This window comes from Triturus cristatus, unplaced genomic scaffold, assembly GCF_964204655.1.
Source record: "Triturus cristatus unplaced genomic scaffold, aTriCri1.1 SCAFFOLD_291, whole genome shotgun sequence".
Classification (NCBI taxonomy): Eukaryota; Metazoa; Chordata; class Amphibia; order Caudata; family Salamandridae; genus Triturus; species Triturus cristatus.
The window spans coordinates 336,952-363,825 of NW_028188092.1; the positions used below are offsets into that span (position 1 = coordinate 336,952).

At 46.7% G+C, this 26,874-nt stretch overlaps 1 protein-coding gene across 1 annotated transcript in view; it reads right to left on the reverse strand.

Annotated features, from left to right (window-relative positions):
• Positions 1 to 8,327: 8,327 nt before the first annotated feature.
• LOC146769596 (phospholipase A2 inhibitor and Ly6/PLAUR domain-containing protein-like) overlaps positions 8,328 to 26,874 on the reverse strand; it is a 142,639-nt gene continuing 124,092 nt past the window's right edge. The window contains exon 5 of the mRNA XM_085640489.1: positions 8,328 to 9,319. Coding sequence (XP_085496615.1) covers positions 9,189 to 9,319 — 131 coding nt within the window. The 3' untranslated portion in view covers positions 8,328 to 9,188. The remainder of the gene's footprint in view (positions 9,320 to 26,874) is intronic.

Here is a 26,874-nt window from a genome sequence, read left to right on the forward strand (position 1 = left end):
CAAAAACACGTGAAGCAAATTGCAATTCTGCAAGAGAGAAGTCCAGTATCTGGGACATAATATTGAGAAAAGCCTGAGGAAAGTGACCATTGACAGGATCAAAATAATCAGAGGGATGAGAGCCCCAATGACACAAAGAGAAGTGAGAATGTTCCTGGGAATGGTTGGTTATTGTCGTCAGTGGATAAGTAACTTTTCCTTAATTGCCAAGCCACTGATTAAATTGACTAAAAGTGAGGTGAAAGACCCATTGGAATTAAACCCAGAAGAAATGGCAGCATTCAAAGAATTAAAGAACAGGCAATGTGAAGCTCCTGCCCTAGGAATGCCAGATTACGAAAAAGAATTTGAGCTGTACTGTAGTGAGAGGAATGGATGTGCACTTTCAGTGTTAATCCAGAAACATGGACGTCTGAGGAGGCGAATTGCGTACTTCTCATCAACACTTGACCCAGTAGCTGTGGGTTTACCAGGTTGCCTGAAAGCAGTAGCTGCTACATGCAGAAGTCTGGAACAAAGTGAGGGAATTATAATGGGATATCCTGTACGGGTATTCGTACCTCATGATGTGGCAATCCTTTTAACAAGGAGCCGGACACAGTTTATGTCTCATAGTCGGCTGACTAAATATGAGAAAGTCATTCTTGGTGCATCAAATGTGAGTCTTGAGAGATGTGTGAATGTGATTCCAGCAACGCTGTTGCCAGATGCTGAAAGTGTGGGGGTGAGAGATGATGTTGATCATGATTGCCTGGATGTGCTTGATTACTGTACAAAACCAAGGCCAGACATAAGAGATCTGCCACTGCCTGAAAGTGATCATGTGTTGTTTGTGGATGGATCCTGTCTGAGAACTGATGAAGGAATGCTGAGTGCCGCATATGCTGTGTGTACAGTTTCAGGAGTTGTGGAAGCATCACATTTGAAAGGAGTTAAATCCGCTCAAGTGGCAGAATTGGTGCCACTAACGAAGGCTTGCAAGATTGGAAGGAATGTGAGAGTAACTGTGATGACTGACAGCCAGTATGGCTTCGGAGTTGTCCATGATTTTGGCCAGTTATGGCTACAAAGAGGTTTCCTGACCTCAAGTGGAACTCCCATAAAAAATGCTGAAGTGGTTGGAAAATTGCTTGAGGCGATACAGCTGCCTAAAGAACTAGCAGTTGTAAAATGTGCTGCTCATAGTCAAGGTGATGATTTCATCACAAATTTGCCAATGACATAGCACAGTATTGTGCAAGGAATAATCACTCCATTAACCGGAGTAAGGAAAGGGAAATGTCTTCTTGTTCCTTAATGTTTACTAATGTGGTGGGAACATGGGAGGAAGTGAAGCAGTTGCAGGATGAGGCAGGAGATGAGGAAATGAAAGATTGGGTGAAAGCAGGTTGTGCACCAAGGGAAAAAGACCACGTGTGGGTCTATAGGGATGGAAGACCAGTCATGCCCAATAGCATGTTGTCAACAATGGCACGGATGTATCATGGCCAGGGACACCTGGGGAGGGATGCTATGATAAGGGCCTTTAAGCAAACCTGGTACAATGCCAAATTCAGGCTGATAGCAGAGAGTCTCTGACAGAGATGCCTGATATGTCAGCAATTCAATCCTGGAAAGAGAACAGTGGTGAGCCTAGGTACAATAGGCAGGGAGGGAGGACCCTTCACAAGAATGCAGATAGACTTCATCAAAATGCCCCAAGTCAATAGATTAAGGTATGTCCTGGTGGTAGTCTGTTTGTTCTCCAGGTGGGTGGAGGCATTTCCAACAAGAAGAAATGATGGGATAACAGTGGCCAAGCTACTGTTAAGAGAATTCATCCCAAGGTATGGGTTCCCAGTGACCATTGAATCAGACAGAGGAGGACACTTTTATAATGAAATCATGGGTTTGATCTGTGAAGCATTAAGTGTACAGCAGAAGCTACATTGTGCCTACCGACCAGAGGCTTCTGGTGTGGTTGAACAAATGAATGGTACCATCAAAAACAGAATTGGCAAAATGTGCCTGGCCACAGGAATGAAATGGCCTGATGTCTTGCCTCTAGTCCTGATGACAATTAGGTCTACTCCAGACAGGACAACAGGTTTGAGTCCACATGAAATCATCATGGGACGTGCAATGAGACATGCGTTTGTACCAGTCAACAAGCTGATGACTATAACTGATGACATGATTTTGGATTACTGTAAAGGCCTGGCTGACGCAGTTCATTCTGTGTTTCACCAGGTTGGAGAAGACGCCACCACACTTGAAAAGAAACCAGCCCATGATCTGAGCCCAGGGGACTGGGTAAGAATAAAAGTCCACAGAAGAAGAAACTGCCTGGTTCCAAGGTGGGGAAGGCCAAGACAAGTCGTTCTGACCACAACAACTGCTGTGAAGTGTGTCGGAGTGAAAAATTGGATACATGCAAGTCACACTCTAAGAGTTCCAAATCCAAGTGACGGTATTGGTAAAGAATACTTTGAGGAATCAGATTCCAGTGATGATGCAGACAGTGAGGCAGTAAAAAGAAAAAAGAATCCTGAAAGGGGGGAAAGTGAGTCAAGAACAACTTTTGACCCACCAGAAGGAATTCTGAAAGAAACATTGCAAACTTCAGAGACAAGTCCAGATTCTGAAGAAGTGCCTGAAGTCCCAACTACCAGTGATGAACACAAAAAGAAAGAAAGAAAAGAAAAGAACATTCCAACAGAAGAGACACCTGAATCAAATGAGAAAATTGGAAAAGTTCCACCTGAGATAATTCTGGAAAAGGAAGGGACAGAAAACGAAAGACAGGGACAGATTGCGGAAAAACCCCGAGGAGGTGTAGGGAACATCGACAACAAGCTAGGTGAAGGGACAAGTAGACAGCAAGAAGATTGCGTGTCGGAGACCCGAGGAGGGACAGAAGTAGGGAAATCTCAATCGGTGGGAAAAGAGACTGTTGGAGAAAAGAAAGTTGTTGGAGAAGGGAAAATTGTTGATGAACAAGAGGCAACTGAGACAGAATATGATGAAAGTGGGAATGAGATACATGAAGGTCGAGTTCTGAGAAAGAGAACTTGGATTGGAGAGAGAAACAGTAAAGAGGGAAAACAAAAAAGAAATGCTAAATGAGATCTTTGGCCCAACAAGATAAAGAGACTGAGATATCGACTGACACGAGTTAACTCTTCGAAAGCTGAACAGGTGAACGAAGTGTCAAGTCAAAACCAAACGAAAGGAGAGGAAACAAAGATATCTGAAGAAACTAAAAGAATCAGAAAACCAAACCAGAAGTATAAGTCGACAGAATGGACGTATGTGGCACTGCCTGGACAAGGTGAAGAGGCAGACAGTCAAGGAAATCCAGAGGAGGCTTTACTGAAAGTGGTTGAAGAAGAAGAAGCAGTTGGAATCCTGAGAGTTATCTTGTCCGACATTGGAGGAGAAACGGATGTTCAGGACCTAATACAGTTTGATGATGATGAGGAAAGAGTGAAAAGTGATGAAAACCCAAATTGAGTAAATCCAAAGAAGTCACTTGAAGAAGAAAGTGAAGAGTAAATTAAGAACTAATAGATTGTAATAATCTGGTGGGTACTTGCTGCCCTAAAAGTTCGGTAGTGGAGTAGAAGAGGCTAAGTCAAAAGACACGGTCAAATTAACAAGATGGCTAACACTGAGAATAATCAAAGTAGATGTACCTTCATGAAAAGATGGTGCAAGATGTGCTGCTGCTGTACAGGACTATTAATGCTGCTTTGGAGCGTGCTTGCTCTACTGATCTCTTTTAGAGTCACTATAGACACTTTAGGAGGACATACTGAGAACATGACTAACATAGGGAAGAGTTCACAGAAGATAGTTCCAACTAGAACTAGCAATGTATATATACACAAGGATAGGTCTATTAATGATTTTTCTAGCAATGTGTTTTCAAAATTATTGTACGAATATGTAAAGACAATGGAAATAAGGGATTGCTACGTATGTATGCAATTACCTGCCTCTGTTTCAGAAGGAGTGACTTATCATCACCTTCCGGCTACGTATGGAATTTCATGTAGTGTGTTGATTAGTATATTTTATCAATTAGGGAAATTAGATTATAACATGTCTAATGTAGATAATATTCTTGGGCAACTGCCTATGAATAAAGAACTGAATCCTGCTAAAGAAGCTAACACTTTAGGTGAGATTTTTATCGAAACTAGAGAATTAACATTAGAATATGTTTTTAGAAACAATTTAACCTGCAGTTTGAAGGAAGAAGAGAAAACTTTTCTAGACATGGTTGAGAGAAGAAGGTTGAACATGCATAAGAAAGTAGAAGGACATATGATGAGTGAAACAGTGTGGGATATTGAGAAAGAAAAAGAGTTGAAAAATGGAGCCAGTCCAACTATGGCTATAGATGCACCACAGAAAGGCAAACTATGCATTACCAGGAAGAAATCCCAGTATGATTATTATTTCATAGGGACTAGTGAGTGCCATGATACATACTTCATTGCAACCGGATGGGGATTTAGAGGTGGAGAAGATCCAGTCTTTCCGGGAGTGTATTATATTTGTGGGAACAAGGCTTATTACAGGTTGCCTGACCATTGGTATGGCACATGTTATGTTGGCCTGGTCTTTCCAAAGATTTTTCACATGGATAGAGTAGAAAATGCTGAACAAACTAACCCATTAACACGCTATAGAAGAGAGACATGGACAGAAATTGTAAGAGATATTTTTGGAGCTTTAATACCAGCAGTGGGAATTTCATTGAATGCATTTGGCATTCGGAAGCTGTCAACAGTGGCGGATCGCTTGTCAACAAGCACCGCTGGAGGCTTTCTTTTGGTAAATACTGAAATGGTTGCTTTACGCGCTATGGCGATGCAAAATCGACTTGCCCTTGACATTCTATTGGCAAAAGAGGGTGGAGTCTGTGGAATGCTGAACGTTCAACATTGTTGCACTTACATTCCTGACGAAAGCAAAGATCTAAAGGTCTATATCAAAAATATTACTGATTTGCATGAAGAATTAGTACCACTGGAAGCTGAAAGTATCTGGACTAAAATGGCTAATAAGATGATTGATATTAAGAATTTTATAGCTAAAATAGGTAGTACCATATTTGGTAAAATATTATTTCCATTAACGTGTGTAATTGTTGCATTATTAATTCTTAGATTAGGGTGTATGTGTTGTAGATACAGAAGAAATAAAAAGAAAATAACACGAGAAAATATTAAAAAGAGACAAAATAAACCAGAAAGAGATCCACAAGAAATAGAATTAGAAGATTTGAGGGAAAGTATGTATATAGAATCAAAAAGAGAAGATGATAAAGAAACAAGAGTTTAAGAATGAACAAGAAGACATTTAGAATTTCTTCAAAAGGGGGAATTAAATTGATTTTGGGTTTTGATTTTTGTGGTGATAATATATCACCAAAGGGGGGATTGCTGGAGCAGGGTTTTTAATATAAAACCAAATATCTGTTTCATTTTCGTATGTCATTATTAAAAGTACTACTGATTAATTAGTAATTACTAAAGATTTGTCGAGTCTTGTCTATCCAACCTTATTAACAGAAGAATTACACGTGGGAATGCAATTGCATGGCTAAAATATTAAGTGAACTAAGTTGGTGAGCAAATTGACAGTAGAGATGTTGCTTATGTGATGTTATTGTGTGTTGCGCTTATAACAAATATGCATTAATGGCTTTTGATGTCGCAAATGGCTAGATAAATACATACACATAAGGGTATTAGCAGGGGAATAACACTGTATAATCATTTCCATGTAGTAATTATAATTTTGTGTTTTCTTCGCTTAAGTTGACCATTGTGGCCTGCTGTAAAATGGCCACCACCCGCAGCCTGCATTCAAGTAGATGAAAATATGAAAAAAGGCTTTGCGCTGACTGCGACCCTGTCCTCTGATTGAACTGAAAAGCCATGAACATGACGACAGATCTGGGAGTGATGCCAGATGCCCCTGAACGTGAAGAAATGTTGCAACCCAAAATACGACCTGATGAACTTATAATGGTCCCATGAATGAGATACATTTTATCCTGAGGAGACATCCGTAGAAGTAACGAATTAGCTATAGACTTCTAATTTCTATTCAGAACTTGAAACTATCAATACATGAGAAAATTCAATGGTGTAGCTTAATGTACCAAGACAACATATTTTTCTGCCAATCCAATGTTTTGAAAGTTATATTTGCAACATTTGGAATGTAAATTTTGGTATAAATATTAGTAGACTAGAGAGGTCTAGCGCCACTTCTTCTCGAACCAATGATCAGAGGTCCCGACGCTGACGGAGAGGACGGTGACTCTACATGACGGCTAGAAAACGTTAACTATTTGCTGAGGACCAGTTCTGACTTAGAAAATGACTTTTATCAAGAATAGGTAAATATGGAGAAAATTGATTTTGCATTTAATTGGTTTTTCTTACAATTTGATTTAGATAAACAATATTCTGTTTGAATTACTGTGTCGGGTGGTTATTTTATTGTCATGTTTATTGAATATTTAGAATGTTAAGTTGTATCACCAAACCTATAGCAACTAGTTGATCTCATTGACCTCAGGGTACATGCAGATTGGTTGAGTATAGAAAAGTGTTTCCCCTTATACATGGCACGGATAGAGTGGTAGGATGAATGTTGGTGTTATGGGCCCCACAAGCGTGTGATGTGTGTGTGTGCGTGTGTGACTGTGAAATCACTCCGTCCGTGGAAGTAGAGGGGATTCGAAAGCACCGATCTGCACCACTATCATCAAGCCCCACACTATGAAGCATAGCGTCAGGAAAAGTAGCGATAACCCCTGTTATCGCTACTTTCCTAACACCTGCTTCAGGACTGACTTACCCATGATATCCTATGGAAGGAGGATATCATGGCTAAGTTTGTGAGTCCCTATCAACTAGCTAACGAGAGATTATCGCTGGGTTTCCAGCGATAATCTCACGTTAGCCAGTTAGCGCTAGGATTTTTATCGCCGATGAGATAAGCGTTGCTAATAGCACGCTATCTCAGCGATAAAAATCGGCGCTAGCCAGCGATAATTATCCGACCGCTAAGTGCGCTCAGCGATAATTATAGCCGGTTGTGGTTGATATGCCCCGATGTTCCATGGAAAACATCGCTATTGCTAGGATAATTATCGCCATTGCGCTGAGCGTTGTTAATGCAGCGCTAGCATGGCGATAATTATCTGCGACAGCCGGCGTTAAACATTTTAACGCTAAGAGTGGCCAGCGATAATTATCGTTGGCCGTTGATGATATGCCCCTAGATTATTGTTTAAACTCAACATCCTTTCCTGTGCTCACACCACCGACCTGGCTATGACTGGCCCCTTCACTTATGGTTTTTATGCATTTTTGTGACACTTCTATGCTTCTGGCCATTCCACTGCTGCCTTAGCCCTGTGCTCCTAGCCTTTGCTTAAGAAGGGATACACCCCCCCATAAGCCTCAAGCAAATCCAACCATAAATCCCATGGCGCTGGGGGCTCTCCAGCTTCAGCCAAGAATAAAGGAGGGGGCTGAATCCTGGCCATCTTACAACTTATGAATATGAAAGAAATGAAAGGTGCTGTTATCAAAGCCTTAGCTTATCTATTGCAAGCACTCCCAGCAAACTGCTCGCAGAGACCAGTTTTACGAACCAAATACCCTGTGCGCACCGCCAACTCTATAGGCAAAGTACAGCTGCGTGTATCAGCGTGAAATGTGTAGGATTCCCTGTCAATACACTTATTATTTTAATTGTAATGCCAACTGAAATTGATTAATCGGCTGTACGTGTTAGCGTGGAACCCGGAATGCGCTGGCGACACCAGCATCAATTCCATGTTGCTAACCTTTTTAGGTCTCGCCTGACCCAGCGCATGCGCTGCTCTGGCGAGACTTATTGAGAGGGCTCCAAAAAGTGCTACCAGGCCAGCCTAGAGCTACAGTGCATGTGCGCGGGCACGCGCGTTGCGCTTTACCGCGATTACTTTCACTTTCGCGGCCGCACGGCAGCTTTGATGTTTGATCGCGATCACTTTTACTTTCGCGGCCGCACGGCAGCTTTGCATAGCCAATAGGTCTCGCTTTTGGGACCTTATAAGTATTTAGTTATGCAACTGTTGCATGGCTAAACACATAAGGTCCCAAAGGCGAGACCTATTGGCTATGCCAATGCTTGTTTCTCTTTAATATCACAAAGCATGGATGACACAGCTGAGCGTATCAGCATGACAAGCCAAAATGCACTGGAAGCATGTACATACATATTTATTAATGTGTCATGAAATCTACACATTGTCATTTAAAGGTTTTGCGACAGACAATGCCAGCTCACACTGGGTCAAATTTAATATGAGCAGTGAAACCCTTGTCCTTATGTTTGCATTTTGTCAACATATATGTGGTGGGTGATGCCGGATGGGGTCGGTAGGGGTCGGTAGAGTCTGGTGAAGTCTAACTCACAGAAGCTGCTTGGAGTGGCCACTGAATGGTCATCACTGTGTGATGGGAGGAGGAAACAGATCACATCATGTCCTGAGGGCTGGGAGGAGAAAGCCGATGATGTCAAGTACTATGGGATGGGAGGCAGCAGATGACGTCATGTCCTGTGGGATGTGAGGAGGCAGCAGATGACGTCATGTCCTGTGGGATGGGAGGAGGCAGCAAATGACGTCATGTCCTTTGGGATGGGAGGAGGAAACAGATGACGTCATGTCCTGTGGGATGTGAGGAGGCAGCAGATGACGTCATGTCCTGTGGGATGGGAGGAGGCAGCAAATGACATCATGTCCTTTGGGATGGGAGGAGGAAACAGATGACGTCATGTCCTGTGGGGTGTGAGGAGGCAGCAGATGACGTCATGTTCTGTGGGTTGAAGGAGCCGCAGATGACGTCATGTCTTCTTGCCAGAGTTATATCAAGGACAGCTTGCTTCTAAGGGTCTGATGCATCTCAAAGTGGGCTGGAACCTACCTGGTTTGGTTGGGGGTGCTCTTAGACATCACAGAGGAGACAAGGGAAGTGATATAACTTAAAGAGGGTCTGTAGCACTGAAATTGGCTAATGTCTTAGCATGCAGTGGCATGTCGTGTGGCCATGCACATACATATACAAATGTACCGGATGTAATAAGATACACTCGGCTGGCGTATGGGCACGTTGGGGGTGCGGAAGGTGTTCTCAAACTTTGATGGCAGGTGCACACTTCATATCATAAGTCAGCAGCTGTAAACCTTGCATGTGGAAAGAGCCTTTTCCGCAGAAATGTTTGGTTATGCATCCTGCTGCGCTGTACTCTTTCGCAGCTTCACCTGCAGAAGAAAAGATAAGACACAGGTGAACAGCACTGTTAGACCCAGGTGTGGCATACTTGAGGTATCTCTGGCCATCCTCCCTGCCTCTTTTTGGGGTTCAGAACATTATCATGCAGGGTAATCCATACTGCCAGGAGGCGGTACCTGGCCGGACTCTGGTCCAGCTCTGGGTCAGCTCATCCTGGACATCTGGTTTTACCTTCTTCATAACTACCTCTAACAGAGGTCCTGATTCTAACCAGTGAGAAGGTTTGGAGGGTACAAGGGTACCCTGGGGGCAAATACTGACAGCAGCCCCTCTTCTCTACACAATCCTATATGGCGCCAAGGACACAAGGAGGGGCACCTGGAAGCGAGCGATAGAGTCACCAGTGACACTTGATGGATACGAGGGAGTCTGACATCATATGTGGGCGAGCACATGTGGTAGGCATTAATGAGTGGCACATGAAAGTGACATCATCAATTGGGGTTCCATTTGAAGAACGCAGATGTGTGAAACTATGAGGCGGTAAGAATGGAAAGAGGCGGGGGGTCAATAGAGTAGACAGGGCAGATAGGGCTTGAATGGGGCCACTGCAGTGTCTCTGAGAATGGAAAAGAACTTGAGGGAGATGGGGATCGCTTGAGTCAAAAAGGAATGAAGAAAGAGATAAGTGAACACAGGATGAAGTAAGAATGGAAAAAGGCGGGGATCAATTTAGTAGACAGGGCAGATAGGGCTTGAATGGGGCCATCGCCATGCCTCTGATAATGGGGAAGAACGTGAGGGATATGGAGAGAGCTCTAGAGGCAAGAAGGGGATAAGTGAACTCAAGAGAGATGGGGCACTGGCAAGAAAATTGGAGGGGCTGATGGATGTGACCTTCGGGGGGCCACCTACCAATCTGCCTGTGTGGTGTCAGCATCACCTCTACCAGACATGCAGTGGACGGGCTGAGAAATCCTCAGTATGCTGCTAGTGAGGTCCATGGCAGGAGCACTTTAGGGGAAAGGTCAGCAGCCACGTCTACCATGCCATAAAAGCATAGAGGAAATGCCGTCACAAATGCTGGTCCTGGACATCCACTCCCAGACTTGGGTTACATTTCCAGAACCCACATTCAGACCACCTCGTGGACGGAGATTCCTGTTTCCTCCTTGAGTTCGCCATTTTGACTGTGGCGGCCTTGCACAGCAGGAACACTGGCGTAGGTGATGTGAACACTACCACAAAGGAGTAACCCACGGCAGAGCGGGTATTACCATCGTCCATCCTCCGATAAGTAAGCTTCATTCAGTGGATGGTGGACAGAACCTCTGCGGCACTATAGGTGATTCATTTACACCCCGCCATACATGAAGGAAATTGCAAGTCACAAAGAAGTTCCATAACTATATAGAGGAACGAGGTAGAAGGTGAAGTTCCTTTATAGGGTCATTCAACTCCGAGGTGACTTGTAAAACTCTTATCACATACGGAAGGGGCTGCTTTATTCCATATAATACATGGGCGCACCATCGCCTTTTGGTGGATGGCTCTTTCGTATCAAACAGAGAGAATGTTGGAAAACATGAAGAATAAAAACAGTACCTCCAGTGCAAAATTAAACACATAAAAAAAATGTTATATATTTGTTGCAAATACAAGTCATTTTTTTTTAAACGGCAGTAGCTCGGAATGTGTATAATCATGCAGAACGTTTCTAACTTTACTATAATTATCTAAGGAGTCAAAAAATAAAACTGATCTTTTTGCTTGTCACTGTAAGCTAAAAAAACATAGAGCAGAGGTAAGAAAAGCAACATTTTATTGTTGTTGCGTTAAGCGGCTACTCTGCCACCTGACCTGCCTTTCACCCCGGTTGCTGGTTTAAACTGCCACAGTGGTGGTTGCATCATACTTTGGGCTGTGGGATCGCCGCCTTGTGGGCGGGCGGTCCCAAATGCGATTTGATGGAGGAAGTACAGAAGTCTGTCCAACTTGCTAATAACCCCTAAAGTCTGTAATGATAATGCAAACATTCTTTCACAACAAAAGTAATATTTAACTATTTAAAAATGTAAGAATTTTAGGGGCGCATTATGATGGCGAGCAGACATTAGTCTGCCCTCCACCATAACGGTGATGGGACCGACTGACAGACGTGCGGCGGTCCCACCGGCCCCATAAATTCAATAAAATGACATAATAAGCCAGTGATGGTATAGAAAATATTATGTTAAACTTCAAACTTACTGTAAAATAATACAAAACAAATATACTTTCCTTCAATATTTCCATCTACATTCATTTTCCATTCACAATATTTCGACCACAATTTTAGGGGGGGGGGGGTGCTATTTTGGGTCATTATCTGTGCGGACCTTGTGGACAAGTGTAAATAACAGTGGCGGTGGAGACCGGACGGCCACAGTACAGGGCAATGCAAATTGCTGCACCCATCGGGGGTGTCCTTTGTCCACCCTCTCTGTATCGACTGACACTTCTCCAATGAGCTGAAGCTGAGGGGGCAACAATCCATCTTTGCACGGAATGGTGGTAATGGGAAATGTTGGAGCACAGATCTGTGTAGGGCGAGAGGAAAGCCATAGAACCCTAGGCAAGAGGTAACACCCTCCTTCCTCTGAAGCAGCCACCAGATGCCCAGTAGCTGACCATTAATAGGTGGAGACAACTTAATGTAACTAAATGTTTTATACTTACTCTGATTTGTTTTGTAAAGCGCTACGATACCCTACTCTTACGCTACATCTTGACCACTAGCGTTAGGATAGCCTTGCACTCACTGCTATTCTGCTGCTGGCTGCTGCTGTAATTCATTTTTAAAACGTCCCGTTTTTGTGTTTTATTTTAATTTTAGTTATTCGTTTTTCCCCTGTTATTAAATTAAATCCACTCGCATACCTGCATTGCTGCCACCTTACTCTCACCTTAATTTGGTCAAAGCACCGCGTTTTAGCGGGTCCCTGCCCACTGTCTCGTGCTGGTGGCCATCTTGGGAGGGGGGACATTGCAGGAGGCGCAGGTAGCGCGCTAGTGTCTCTAGTGTCCCGCGCTCGGTGTGCATAAAGCTAGCCATGCTGACGCGCAGCGTCATCACGCAGCGTCATCGCCGGACTATCGCCGGAGTTTCGCCAGAGTCAAGCCCGTCTGTGCCCGTCCGGGCCCAGACGGGCCCAGGGCACACCACTCTGCTAAACACCTCTTGCCCTCAGATCCCCTGTTACAGGTACTCACGGGGCACACTGCTTGCTTTACGCACGCCCAGACACCCCAGCTGCTGCTATTATTGGGCTGAGGGCTCCGTTTTCAATCATTGTCTTGACTGTCGCCCGTACAATACTTGTAAGCACCCTAACTCTCTTACTATGGCACTGCTCAACTGTAGATCATTGCCTTGTCATACTACCGAAGTTCATTCCCTCCTTCTGGACCATGGTCTGGATGTTTTATTTCTGACGGAAACGTGGCTGACTATAGGTTCCGACCCCGACATCGTCAACGCTCTTCCCTCGGGGTATCTTATGTTCCATCTTGATAGGCCGGATGGGAGAGGGGGTGGAGTGGCCATTGTTTACAGAGACACATTTGTATGCAAAGCAGTCGACTGTGGCATTAACAACGCTGAAAGCTGTCAGTTTACCCTTTGCATCTCCTCAACTGTCTCTATCTCTGGCCTCCTTGTGTATCGGCCGCCCGCTACCCTAGGGAATTTCGTGGATTCCTTCATGGAGGCTGTCATCCCATTGGCTGCTGCCTCGTCCCACTTCGTCACCCTTGGGGACTTCAATTTTCATTTTGACGACCCCAATGATGTAGTGGCAAGGGAGCTTGTAAGCTCGCTTGGTGCACTGGACCTTCATCTTGTTAATATGGGAGTTACCCATAACAGAGGCCATCAGCTTGATGCAGTTTTTGCTAACTCTGTGAACTTGCAGGCTCTTCAGATGTTGGCTCTCCCCTGGACTGATCATCATCTTGTTCCGTTTAGCTGGCTGCTGGGGAACCGCAGAGACCCCGCTCCTAGACAACATACTGTGGATCGACTTTGGTCGAAGCTCCCGGTGGACAGTTGGGCGGAAGAGCTATCTAGAACCTGTCCTCACTTCACAGATGACCCCAACACTGCTGACCAGCTCTTGGGCAAATGGCTTACCAACTCTCTGGACTTACTGATCCCTAATAAAAGAAGGCTTGTCAGGGAGAGAAGGATTGGCTCTGCCCCCTGGTATACCCCCGAACTGGGGTGCATCAGAACCTCTTGTAAAAGGCTTGAACGTGCCTGGAGGAGAGAGTGGACGGAAGATAGCCGGGCCAATTATAAAAGGGAACTTAGGAAATATAAAAGCGCACTGAAGGACGCTAAAAAGACTTTCTTTAGCGACCGGATTGAGAGAGCAAGCAATTCTTCAGGAGAATCGTTTAAAATCTTCAAGGAACTTCTGAAAGCTCCGGTCCCTCCAGTGTTGCATGATAATCCCAAAGAAAAATGTGAGGAACTGGCCAGCTTCTTCCACTCTAAAATAGAGAAAATATTATCCTCCTTACCTACTATCCCTCAATGCGATGAATCGGTTGTTAGTCCTACAAGTTGCCTGATTGAGCTAGCATCTTTTGGCCCCTTTTCGGAAGAGGAGGTCATAAAAGTCCTGTTAGAGATGAAGAGTGGCTCCCCGAGTGACCCAGTCCCCATAAAACATCTCAAACTCGTGGCTAACACCTTGTCAACTCCTCTGACTGACCTCTTGAACCTTTCACTCACGCAGGGCATAGTGCCCCAGAGATGGAAAAAGGCCGTGGTGAAGGCCTTATTGAAAAAGCCAGGAATGGACTCATCCAACTTGACCAACTTTAGGCCAATTTCACTTCTGCCTGGTTTCTCAAAAATTGCAGAGAAGCTGGTTAACCGTCAGCTCTCTCACCATCTTGAGTCTAACCACCTGCTAGGAGACTCCCAGACTGGTTTCCGTCCCGGCCATGGAACAGACACTGCCTTGCTGGCAGTAGTGGAGGAGGCAAGGAGCACTCTAGATACAGGAGGGTCAGTGGCAGTGATCCTCCTGGACTTGAGTGCTGCCTTTGACACTGTGAGTCATCAAGTGCTCCTCCAACGTCTGTCAGAGGTAGGTGTCTCAGGGTCGGCCCTGAAATGGTTGGGATCTTTTTTATCTGACCGTTTCTACCAAGTCTGGGAGGGGTCAGAGCAATCTGCCCTAATCCCTCTTCAATGTGGAGTCCCGCAGGGCTCATCGCTGAGCCCTACTTTATTTAATATATATATGACTCCACTTGAAAGAGTGGTCGCCCCCTCGGGGGTGAAGATCATCAGCTATGCTGATGATACTCAGCTGGTGGTCGGCCTCACTCAGCTGGCGGAACAACCTGAGGTTTTACACGACTGCCTCGCCAATGTTTATTGTTGGATGTCCATCTCTGCCTTAAAGCTCAATGGAGGTAAAACCGAGCTGATGCTCCTGGGCAATCCCAGTCCCTCCATTATTGCGACCTGTTGGCCCCGGTCTCTTGGTGACCCACCATCCCCCAAGAAGGAGATCAAGTCCTTGGGAGTATGGTTGGAAGAAGATCTGTCCTTCCGGACTCATGCCAGGAAGACCGCAGGGGTTTGCTTTGGCTTACTGAAATCAGCCCGAAAGGTGCTACCTTTGCTTCCTGATCCAGCAAGGAAGCTGTTGATACGTGGCCTAATCCTATCGAGGCTCGATTATGGGAATGCGCTGTTTCTCGGTGCCCCCGAAGCGACCTTTAAAACTCTCCAACAGGTGCAAAACGCAGCTGCGAGAATCCTTATGGATGTTTCCAGAAGGCAGTCTGCTGCTCCTGCTCTCAGAGCGCTTCACTGGCTCCCCGTGAAGGAGCGGGTGAAATTTAAGGCGCTATGTACTGCCCACAAAATTCTACATGGCAAAGGCCCCCCTATCCTTGCGCATATGGCTCGTCCCTATAAACCTCCACGTCTGCTGCGCTCGGACCAAAAACACCTTCTGCAGTCAGCCAGAGTAAGAAAAGCTCGTTCTGGGGGTAGGCGTTTCTCGGTGCAGGTGGCTTCTCTTTGGAACTCTCTGCCCATCAGGATTCGCTCAGAGCCCAAGATCCTACCATTTAGGAAACTTCTTAAGACCTACCTGTTTCCACAGTAGTGACTAGCTGAGTCTCCCCTTCTGGTCTGTTGCGCCGGGACGCCCCTGGGTAAGCTGAGCGCATTACAAATTTCATATTATTATTATTATTATTATTGTTCGTGCTATAGAAAACTCTAAAAATGAAAAAAAAAAAAAAACTTATAGAGAACCAAAGGCAGTCATGGCAGAATCCAGTCAGTGGTAGAAGAGACCTGTCTTCTGACCATGTAGCCCAGCTTTTGAAATCCATACTGGCTTTCACTGGCAAGTCTCTACCTCCACTAATGTAACACCAAGGAGTTTCTGAGTTCCCTCACACTAAAGACGCAATCCACCCCATCTGCTGGGTTTCCTTTCAGCTGCCCAGGCCTGACAGGGGAATATATTCTGACTGACCCCATCCTAACCATGTTTTCATTCTTTCCCTTATATTAGGGTCACCCTCTTGCTCATATTTTTTTCTTTACAGAGAATTCGCATTCAAGTGGGCGACAGGAGGAAGTGGAACTTAAACACATTTTGGGTGAGTGGTGTGGCCCACAGTTCAGGGAGCTAGTGATAGGTTCGTGGAGTGCAGTGGTATAGCTTATTGGGGGTTTCTGATCATTGCATTGGGCAGAGTGGTCCATTTTGCTGCATTTCTGCACATCTGCTCTTTAGGCTGGTCACCCACTCATCTGCACCTTTCTTTTCCTTGGGGAGCTCTCGTGGGCAAGAACACACGTTGGGCGAGAATCAGATTTACTACTACTGCTCAAATCTATGAGCTGAATGGAAAAGTGCATACATTATAGGAGAGAGAGGGATTAGATTTATCCCTAACTCCATTTGTTTCAGTCAGGATTTCTGGGGGTGGAGATGATAGGTAAGTCTGAAAGACAGCAACTTAATGCCACTACAGACACAAACTGAAACCTTAGATGACAGCACTGCTCAACTCACAGAAACCCAAGCCCTGCTACTTGCACTACAAAAGGGTGACCCACCAGTTCCCACAATAGTGGTGTGGGATTCACCCTTCTGTGTGCAAGGATACAATGTCGATTTAGCACATTGGCACTTGAACGGATTCAGAGATTCAAAGGGAAGTAAGAAAACAAAATAAACAGCTCCGGGGAGAGATGGCTGTCCTCCAGGATAATCTTCCTAGGGTCCATGAGCCACACATCATGCCCATAAAAGAGGAGGAGCTCACGCTAAAGGGAACTGTGCAGCAGACACAGCTGGAAAAGCAGCAGTGCATATAATGACCACACTTAGGGGTCGATTAGGATGTAGGGTGGATCGCCACCACCCGCATGACAGTGGCGATCCACACTACAACACACCTCGCCCGCCACCCATTTCGCCCCGCCTGATATGGTGGCGGTGTCTGCTAGTCACCGCCCTCCCTATTAGGAAGGCAGTGGGAAGCAGCCTTTCCGTGGCAGCGTTGCCGCCACAGAATGGCATGCGGATTGTGCTTTCGGGGGCCTGTTGCAGGTCTCCAGGATATTAGAGGTGTGGGGGGTGCACATGGAGGGTACCTATGGTAGCCCCTACATTGACATGGACAAGGTGGCACGCACTGCGCGGTGCCTGTCACCTTTTGCATGACAGTGCACACAGTGCATTCCCAGCAACGTGGTGGGTGGTGCTGAGAGCACTGCCTGCCACAATGCTGGGAATGGAGGATGCCACCGCCACGGTGGTGGTGGCATCCTAATTGCAGGTGCGGGACCGCCGCACCACTGGTGGCCGGTCCCAGCACCGCTAGGGTGGCGGCTAATAGGCCTCTTAGTATGTAAATAAAAATATTTATGACATAATTTACATTAAAAAGTATGAATAAAACAATTAACAGTGACTAACTAATAATACATTAATTGCATTTAATTAACTTTCCACCCTTTACTCTTACAAATGAAACAACTCATACCTAATATATAACTTAAATATTATCTCAATTAAACAATTATCAATTAAATAATTATTATAAATTATTATGAAATATTAATAATTATAATGAATATTTCACACATCTTTTACCCATATAAAAACCACAACCCACACCCCAAAAAATATGCAATAAACAATTTCCATATTTAATCAATAATGATAATAAAACATTATTATTAATTCATTATAATTCATTTAATTTCCACCCTGCACCCCTACAAAACCCACAACCCACACCTGAAAGTCAGCTTAAAATGGTTTTATTAAATTAATAAAATAAATAAGTATTAATGAAATAATGAATATTAATTCACAATTATTTAATTACAATTAATTTACTTCCCACCCGGTACTCCTATGGACCCCATAACCCTCTACAGTACTAAACATAGCAAACACATATTGCATTAAAGACCTCCTAAAAAACTATATTAAAAGACATTAACAAACATTAACAATTATTATACAATTAAAATATATGGTAAGAAACATAAAATCATGAAAATAAAATATTATTAGCAACATTTTTTGTAAATGATATTAACATAGATATTTTTGTAAACAATATTAATGATTCAGATAAGTTTTAAATTGATATTGTTTACTTTGATATCGATACTGTTGTTAATGATATTCCTGCTCACAATATTTCTCTATCACAATATTTCCAACTCAATATTTATCTATCACGATATTTTGAACTGAATATTTATGTATCATGATATTTAATTATCTATATTTTGCCCAAATGCCCGATGTTATACATTCTGGACTGTAAGGAATATAACACAAATACTCCAATAAGGCCCCCCCTGGATATCTAGCTCTAGACTTGAATTACAAAATTCGATTTCTGCCTTCGTGTAGGCCAAGCGGCTCTCAAGAAATTAGTAACCGAGAATGCGGCGCAGGGGCTGGTATCCGCCTTACTAAGGAGTCGCTCTGTGTTGTCTATCACCCAGTAGCCTGCAGAGAGGTAGGTTCCAGCACATCCGTTGTCTTTTATATCCCTTGCAGATAGTAGAAAATGGGCCTCTGTTTCAGGAGCGGCACCACCTGCAACAACAGCTGGCGTGACCAGAGAAGTCAGGCTTCTGTTTGTCTGTGAAGTGAGAGAATGGCGACTCAATCTAAACCGAACAAAAGTGACCTTACAAAGAGGGGATTGAAGTAGTCAAAGAAAACTTCAAAACTGGGGGTGAGTTTGAGTTCCAAGAACTGCAGCATTGATCTCCCTAAGTTAGGACAAGAAGAAGAAAGGTGAACCCCTAGATAGTCTAATTTAAATACTCTCTCTATCTTTGAATCATTCAATTATATAGTTGCCCTAAAATATTTTTGGGGATTGATGGTCATAAACTCAGTTTTGGATGGGTTAACTTCTAAGCCATGTGACCAGGAAAACCCATTACATTTTTCTCTGTAACTTTTCCAGACCCTTGGCTGTCTTTGACACCAATAAAGTGTTGTTCGCAAACAAGATTCCTGAAGTTTTGTGACCACACACAATAGGGACATTGTTTAGGCAGTTGGCTGTGTATAACACACTCATATATATATTCACAGGAAAAACCATAGGTTTCAGGCACATTATAGTTAGAAATTAGCATTTTAAAAAAACATAGAAATTAACTGAAACAACCATAGGTTTCAGGAATGTTATAGTTAGTTGGACATTTCACTTGTACAAAACCATGGAAATTCCGGCGTTATAGTTAGTTCAGCTAACTATAACTCGCACCCCCGCAATGCACTGCTGACGTCACATATTACATCATTCATGACATGGTTAGTGACATCACTGATGACATCTGAAATGATAACACTGAGGACATCATCCACGTGAAAATCTGATGCACCTCGTTACACCTGACTATAACCTTTGATACACCCACTCTAAAATATAGACTACCATTTTCGAAAAAATAGGCACATCAATACCAGTTACTAAATACACACTGACTGATCCGAGGGCAGAGGCCCTGCAGATGGCACACGAGGTGGGGACCCAGTCGTGTGCACCAGCGAGGCAGCGAAGTGACAAGCACCACTAACGAGGGCGGGGGCGTGGCCAACCGGGCAACATGGCGGACGCGAGCTGCTGAGGCTCCGACCGTAATCCCCTGACAATCCTGGCGATGATCCTGTGAGGGGACGGGACGTGGCGGCAAGACGCTGGCCCAGAGAGAGGAGGCTGCGAGGAGTCCGCGCAGCCCAGCGAGCGGCGATTTCACAGCGTCGGGATCCGGCGCGGCTTGGGAGACGAGGGCGTGCGCGGCGGCCTGCGAGGAGGGGCCAACCGCTTGAGCCCGCGCTGGCACTTGAAGGAGGCCCTGAGACGGCGCTCCGGAGCGGAGAGACCTGCAGGCTACGAACTGACGGCGCCTGGGGACGCGACCTGGCGGGAGCCCTGCCGGGTGCTGGGGCATTGCGAGGGGCCCAGAAGAGGCGACACGAGGCGGTGCCCAGGACTGCCTGCTGGAGGCCTGCTGCACCCTGTGAGGCGACTGGAGACGGGGCATCGTGGGGCTGTGGCCCGTGAGGACGAAGAGATCCGGACTGTGAGGGGGAGCCTGAGGCCACGAACCGTCGCCGAGACCTGGACAGTACGGTGAGCTGGGGCCGGGGGCCTGTGCCGGTCTTCCTTATGAATGTGAGCACGCCATGACTGTGACAGAGATGTGCGGTGCAGAAGACCCTGGCACCGGGGGGTGATCCACGGTCGCGCCTGCGGCAAGACGTGGGCACAGGAGCCTGGACTGGAGTGGCCTGGAGCCGGTACACGCTGAGGGACGCCAGGCGGTGAGGGGTACAGCGAGCCCGGAGGACCCGGAGGCCGCGCGTGTGGAAATTTAGCTCGCAAACTGAACATTATCTGCGCCATCTTGCCTCTCCCCAGCGCTACGCACAGCGAGCACACGGTAGCCATTTTGGGCACCCCACTCTCTCCCCCGCTCATTGTCAATCGCCAGCGCGTTCCCCTGACACTGCAAGCATCCCCCGCGCGCCGGCCACCCCCGCTCTCTCATACAGGCCGTAAACCCTCTCCTTCTGCGCAACCCTGCTACGGAACCACATCCGACCGACATCCCATACATGGTCATGCCTCTCCTTTGATAAACCCCCCTTCCTCTGCGCCCCATTGTCCGAACTGGTCCCAGGCCATCACCTAGCCCTGCGGATGCAGTTTATTGCCCCTACTGTAAGGGAAACACCCCACATCAAAGGGATTACAGTAGATCAAAGCCCCTACCCCCTGAGACTCGGCCGGTTGCACACACCCCCGGGAATTGACGGAATACCCTGCTGCGCGATAGCCATCTCCTACTGCGGGTAAGGTGGGAACTTCTACTGTAGCTATGTGTGGGATCGGATCTGAGCCGGGGCTTCAGGGGATGTTCTCTCATGCATCAAGGGAATCTCAAGAATGTACTATGTGTAATAAAGCAATAAACCTGTGTATAAGAGACCAGGTCTCAGAGATGCAGTTAGAGCACCTCGTGACGATACCTTGCTGTCTGATCTGATGTGTTCTGCTCCGACGGAATAAAACTTTGTTTCCTGCCTTTCAGTCTCCGGCGCCTGCCTCTTTCATTGGTAAATTATCGAGTGGTATGAGAGGCGATTACCGCCGGGCAATACTTGAAGGGTTATCAATTGAAACTGCCTCTACCATTTAACAATTGGCGTCCCAAGCGTGGGGCCCATCAGCGACACGTGGATCCAGTGGGAGAGGTCCCGACGACAGAGTGAACGACTGCAACGATCGGGAGAGCTCCTGCCCAATAGACCCTCGTCTGGCAGCCGATCATCCGAACTTCACTGGTTCCGAGCAGACCTCTCTCGAGTGATCTACGGTCCTGACTGGGAACCATCAGGAGTGCCGCGGCAAATACGGAGAGTAGAGGACGATCGGGCGCTGGAGGCGGAAGCCGAGAAACTGTCCACGCGGTCCGGGTAAGGTCGTGATACACGACAAATTGCGAAATAATTGATTGATTGTTTGAAGCTTTGGAATACTAGTATTGCTCATTGATTGTGCTCATTGATTGTTCTCTTTGAGATATTCGCTGTCTACAAACGGGGAGGAGTAGAAATACTCTCTCTCTCTCCCTTTGCAGATAGTGAAGGGTAGGTAACGCAGACTTTTGTCCCCGTTGAAACCCGTCGTGCCTATCTTTATCTCCCCACTGATTGATTGTCCGAACATTGATTGTTTTGAAGAATAGTGCTCTTTGAGATATTCTCTGTTTGCAAATAACGTAGAATAGAAATATTCTGTCTAGTCTTTGCAAATAGTGAAGGGTAGGTAACACAGACTTTTGTCCCCGTTGAAACCCGTCGTGCCTATCTTTATCTCCCCATTGATTGATTGATTGATTGTCCGAACACTAGTTGTTCGATATTGGTTCTTTGGAGGTATTCTCTGCTTACAAATAACGAGGAATAGAGATATTCTGTCTAGTCTTTGCAAGCAGTGAAAAGATAGGTAGTGCTGACTTTTGTCCCCGTTGAAACCCGTCATGCCTATCTTCTCCCCACTGATTGGTAGTTGGTTCTGCCCGGACCGCTTATTAGAGGTGAACCATCCGGCTCCACTGGAGGGCACCCCTAATAAGGACATGTTCACTAAATATGGACTAGTCGCCGTAGCTTATACCAAGCTATGGCATAAATATACAAAGAAGGACCCCGAGAGTCAGTGGCCACTGATGGGATCCTTCGACGACCATAAGATAGAAGCGCTAGCAATAGCTCTGCGTAGCAATAAGACAACGCCTACTATGCTTGACAGTATTGGCATGTGGCGCAAAGAAGCAACGCAACGGAAAAAGAGGGAAGAAGTAAAAGCAGAAAAGGAATTACGAAAGGCAGCCCACCTTGCCGCTAGAAGGTTAGAAGAAGAAATAAAGGAGAGAAGGGAAACTAAACTAAGGCAGGAGCCCGAAACATCAGGCCAGTACGCCGTTAGGACCCCTTCTTTGCTCTACCCTGAGTTGTCCTCCAAGCAGCGAACGAATGGCGAATTACTGTTAGGTCCCCCGATCATTTACATGCCCCCTCCATATGCACCCTCCCAGTCAGTAGTGCAACACCCACCACCCCCAAACACGAGCGAAAGCAGTACAGGGGCCTCGGTCCTCACGGCCTCCGTGCCGGCTGAGCCTCTTGTACTGAACCCAACGTCGGCTATAACGTTAGATGACCCTGAGATGAGAAAGAAAGAGTCCACCAGAATGAATCGACTAACAAAGGACGAACGAGCAGGAATCGACAAAATAGTAAAGACACTAGTGGAGCGAAAAGAAAGTGAGGAGTATATAACAGACGTGTATAACTCGTATGCCGACAGCCGCAGACGACACTTTGTCGTACGGCTCTGTTATCACGCCCTGAATGCATATGAGGATAGATACCACGATAAAGGTTCCGAAGGATTAGCGGCCCTATATAGGAAGGTAGACATCGGAGAAGAAAGAGAGGGCGACGTGACGAACCTCTTCACTCGTACACTCGAGGTCTACCGACACCTTAAAGAACATAGACAGACCACCAAAGCAGAAACCCCCATAGCGACTAAGCCCCAGGAAGGAAGGGCTGATGCCATGATGCCCATCAAAGAAGCTGCCCCCTACTGGGTCCCCCCACGAGGTCAGGGAACACATGACGACATCAACCACCAAGATGCGAAGGGAAGGTTTGTATATAACTGGGTCTACCAGCCGTGGGACCGGCAAGATATTTTGACCTTTAGAAAAACTCTACCCGACTTGAGAAAGAACCCGACTGCCTTCTACACTGAATTGGGTACAGCCTTAGGCTCAACGATAATGACTTTAGCAGATATCGACTTGTTCTTTGGGCTATGTCTGCCGGCTGATGTGTGGAAACAAATCCGGAAAGTTGACCACGCTGAGCCGTTCGGATATACCTGGGTACAACTCGATACCATAGATAAACAGCGAGAACCAGGACAGAAACCCCCGAAAGCCATATTAGAGCTCCCAGACAAGATTGTACAAAAGCTGAAGACTCTAATCCCAGAAAGAAAGGTAGACTGGTCGATAGTGACGGCTTGCCGCCAGAAACCCCAGGAGGATGTGTCTGAATACTTCTCCCGATTCGAGACGGTGTTTTCCGATTACAGTGGCCAAGACATGACCACCGCAACCGGACATCACCTCTTTGTACAGAATTATGTGAAGGGTCTGTCACAAGAAGTTTCCCAGAAACTACAGACCAGCGAGAGTAGTTGGGCAGCCTCCAAACCCGCAGCAATTCTCCAGATGGCCCAATACTACGAAAACCAGAAAAACGAGAACGATAGGGCGTCAGAGAAGAAGAAAAAGGAACTAAAGGAGAGGGTAATGATAGCACAGTTGCAAGGGGTGACCATAGGAAGGGAACCCCCGAAAGAGAATTACCAACCAACCGCCCCTAGAAAGCTACCCCCTAGAGACCATACCCCTACACCCTACAACGGACGGAGAGACTTAGATGGGAACCAATGTGCGTTCTGTAGAGGGTTCGGACACTGGAAATCCCAGTGCCCGGTCCTTCTGGAACTTAACAAAAATAGGGATCCCAGAAACACCGCATATGACCCCAGAAATAGAGGACAGGGACGAGGGCACACGAACGACGCCATCAACGACAGGCCAGGCAGACCAAACACCTTTGATCGCCCCCGACAAAACCAGTGTCAGCAGTCCGACTACGAAAGCACCCATGACTTCGCATAGGACCGCCAGGGGCAAGGGAGGGATCCAGTCGAACTCCGTGTTGACCAGCAAGGTCCTTACGTCACTGCTAAGGTCTTGGGCACAAAATCTCCATTCCTGGTAGACACTGGGGCGACACGTAGTGCGTTATCCAAACGACTGATCCCTAGGGCACCCTTGTCTGGCTCACATGTAACCTCTATAGGCTTCGATGGAACGCCCTCCACTAAGCCCTTATCAGCACCAATCTCCTTTGACTTAGAAGATAACACCACTGACACGACCTTTCTGCTCTCCTCCAACACCCCCGATGCTATTATGGGACTTGATTTGCTAAAACATTTTCGAGCTACCATCAGATGCTCCCCAGACGGAGTTCGAGTCATCCTACATGATAACCCAGATCTGTCCAGACCCTGTCACACACGGCGTATGCTCTCTATAACCGATGCTGACCTGTCCCTACTCGACACATTACCCTCACATCTATGGGCTAAAACCGACTCAGATGTAGGGCGCATGGTGATCGACCCGGTACACATAACCGTCCGACCGGACGCAGTGCTCCCAAAGCTTCCACAGTATCGGATATCACCCGAAGGAGAGAAGGCATTGGTGGAAATCATCGAGTCCCTAGTCGAGGCAGGAGTGGTAGAAGAAGTAATCAGTAATGTTTGCAACAGCCCTATCCTACCCATTGTAAAGAAGCAAGGCGAGGGAGATGAGAAAGCCTACCGTTTCATTGTTGATTTGCGAGAGGTTAACAAAGTAGTCATACCCCAGTACCCCGTGGTCTCAGACATCACCACCATCCTCACCCTGATTCCATCCACTGCCACCACCTTTACTGTTATTGATCTCAAAAACGCATTCTTTTCCATCCCCATCCACCCAGACAGCCGCTACCTGTTCGGCTTCACTTTAAAAGCCCGTTCGTACAGATTCTGCAGGGCACCCCAAGGCTACACTGAGAGTCCCAGTATTTATAGCCAAGCCCTCAAGAGGCAGCTAGATGCAGTCCAACTACCCGATGGAGTGGTGTTGATACAGTACGTCGATGACATTCTTTTGGCGGCCGACACCACTCCACTTGCCGTCACAGCCACCATTCACCTCCTCCGCTTCCTTGCGGAGAACGGTCACAAGGTCTCCAGAAAGAAATTGCAATTCTGCCAGCCCCAAGTAACGTATCTAGGCCACCTACTATCCAAAGACGGGAGGAAACTTACCCCTGACCGAATTCAGACCATCCTAGAAACCCCTGTTCCCAAAACTCAGAAGCAAGTACGGTCCCTAGTAGGCCTCACCTCCTTTTGTCGACAATGGTTGCCAAACTTCAGTCTTATCGTAAAACCTCTGCTTTCCCTGCTGGCTAAAGATGTCCCCTTCCCCCTCCCCTGGACACCCGAATGTCAATCCTCCTTCAAAGAATTACGAGACGCCCTCTGTTCGGCCCCAGTCCTAGGAACCCCAGACTACACTAAACCTTTCTCCCTCTACACCCACGAAAGGGAGGGATGTGCGTTGTCTGTCCTAACCCAGTCCATAGGCCCTAAACAACGCCCTTGTGCCTACTTCTCTGCCACTCTTGACCCTGTAGCCAGAGCTTTGCCCGCATGCCTTCGAGCAGTAGCCGCCGCGGTTATCTCTATCCGGCAAAGCGAGGGGATCGTACTCTCAAACCCCCTCACAGTATTGGTACCCCATGCGGTTGACACCCTCCTGAACCAAACCAAGACTCAACACCTGACTAGCGCACGACTGACCGGTTACGAACTGACTCTGCTTGCACCCCACATCACATTGAAACGATGCACCACTCTGAATCCAGCTACTCTACTACCTCTCCCTGACACTGATCCCAATGCGTCCCCTATACACGACTGTGTGACCCTCACCGACGAACAGACCAAGAGTAGGGTCGACCTCCGAGATACTGCCTTCCCGGACCCTGACGGAGAACTGTGGGTGGATGGCTCATGCATCAAGCTCCCCGATGGCACCACCTCAGCTGCCTATGCAGTCACCACAGCCCGAACAGTTGTTGAGACAGCCCGCATCACACAGCGATCCGCACAGGCGGCGGAACCAATTGCTCTCACACGAGCCTGCATCCTGGCAGCAGGGACAACCGCAAACATCTACACAGACAGTCAGTACGCCTTCGGAGTAGTTCACCACTTTGGGCTCTTATGGAAAGAGAGGGGATTCTTGACTTCTCATGGCACACCCATCCTGCATGGAGATCTAGTCTCTGCCCTGACCGAAGCGGTCCTCCTCCCCACACGGCTGGCTGTGATCAAATGCCAAGCACACAAGAAGGTGACAGACATTATAGGACAGGGAAATGCACTAGCTGACATTACTGCCCGAACCACAGCCGAGAATAGGTCCACGACCCGTATGTACGTGACCAGGTCACAAGCTGAGAAATGGAAGGATGCTAGGGAAATGATTAGGGACATCCAATTAGCCAGTACACCACACGAGTTAACTGAATGGGCACGGGTGGGATTGAAGGACGATGATGGTTGCTGGCGGACTAAAGACTCGAACAAATGGTTGCTACCAGACTCATACTTGATCCCCATGCTGACCATGGCACACACCCCCGCACACATAGGGTCTGCCCCCATGATCGAACTCATCTCCAAAGTCTGGCACAACGACAAGATCCCAGACTCAGCCAAACGTCTGGTCCAATAATGCCTAGTATGCCTCCAACACAACCCTGGGAAAGGAACTGCTGTACCCCGGGGAGGGTTCGGG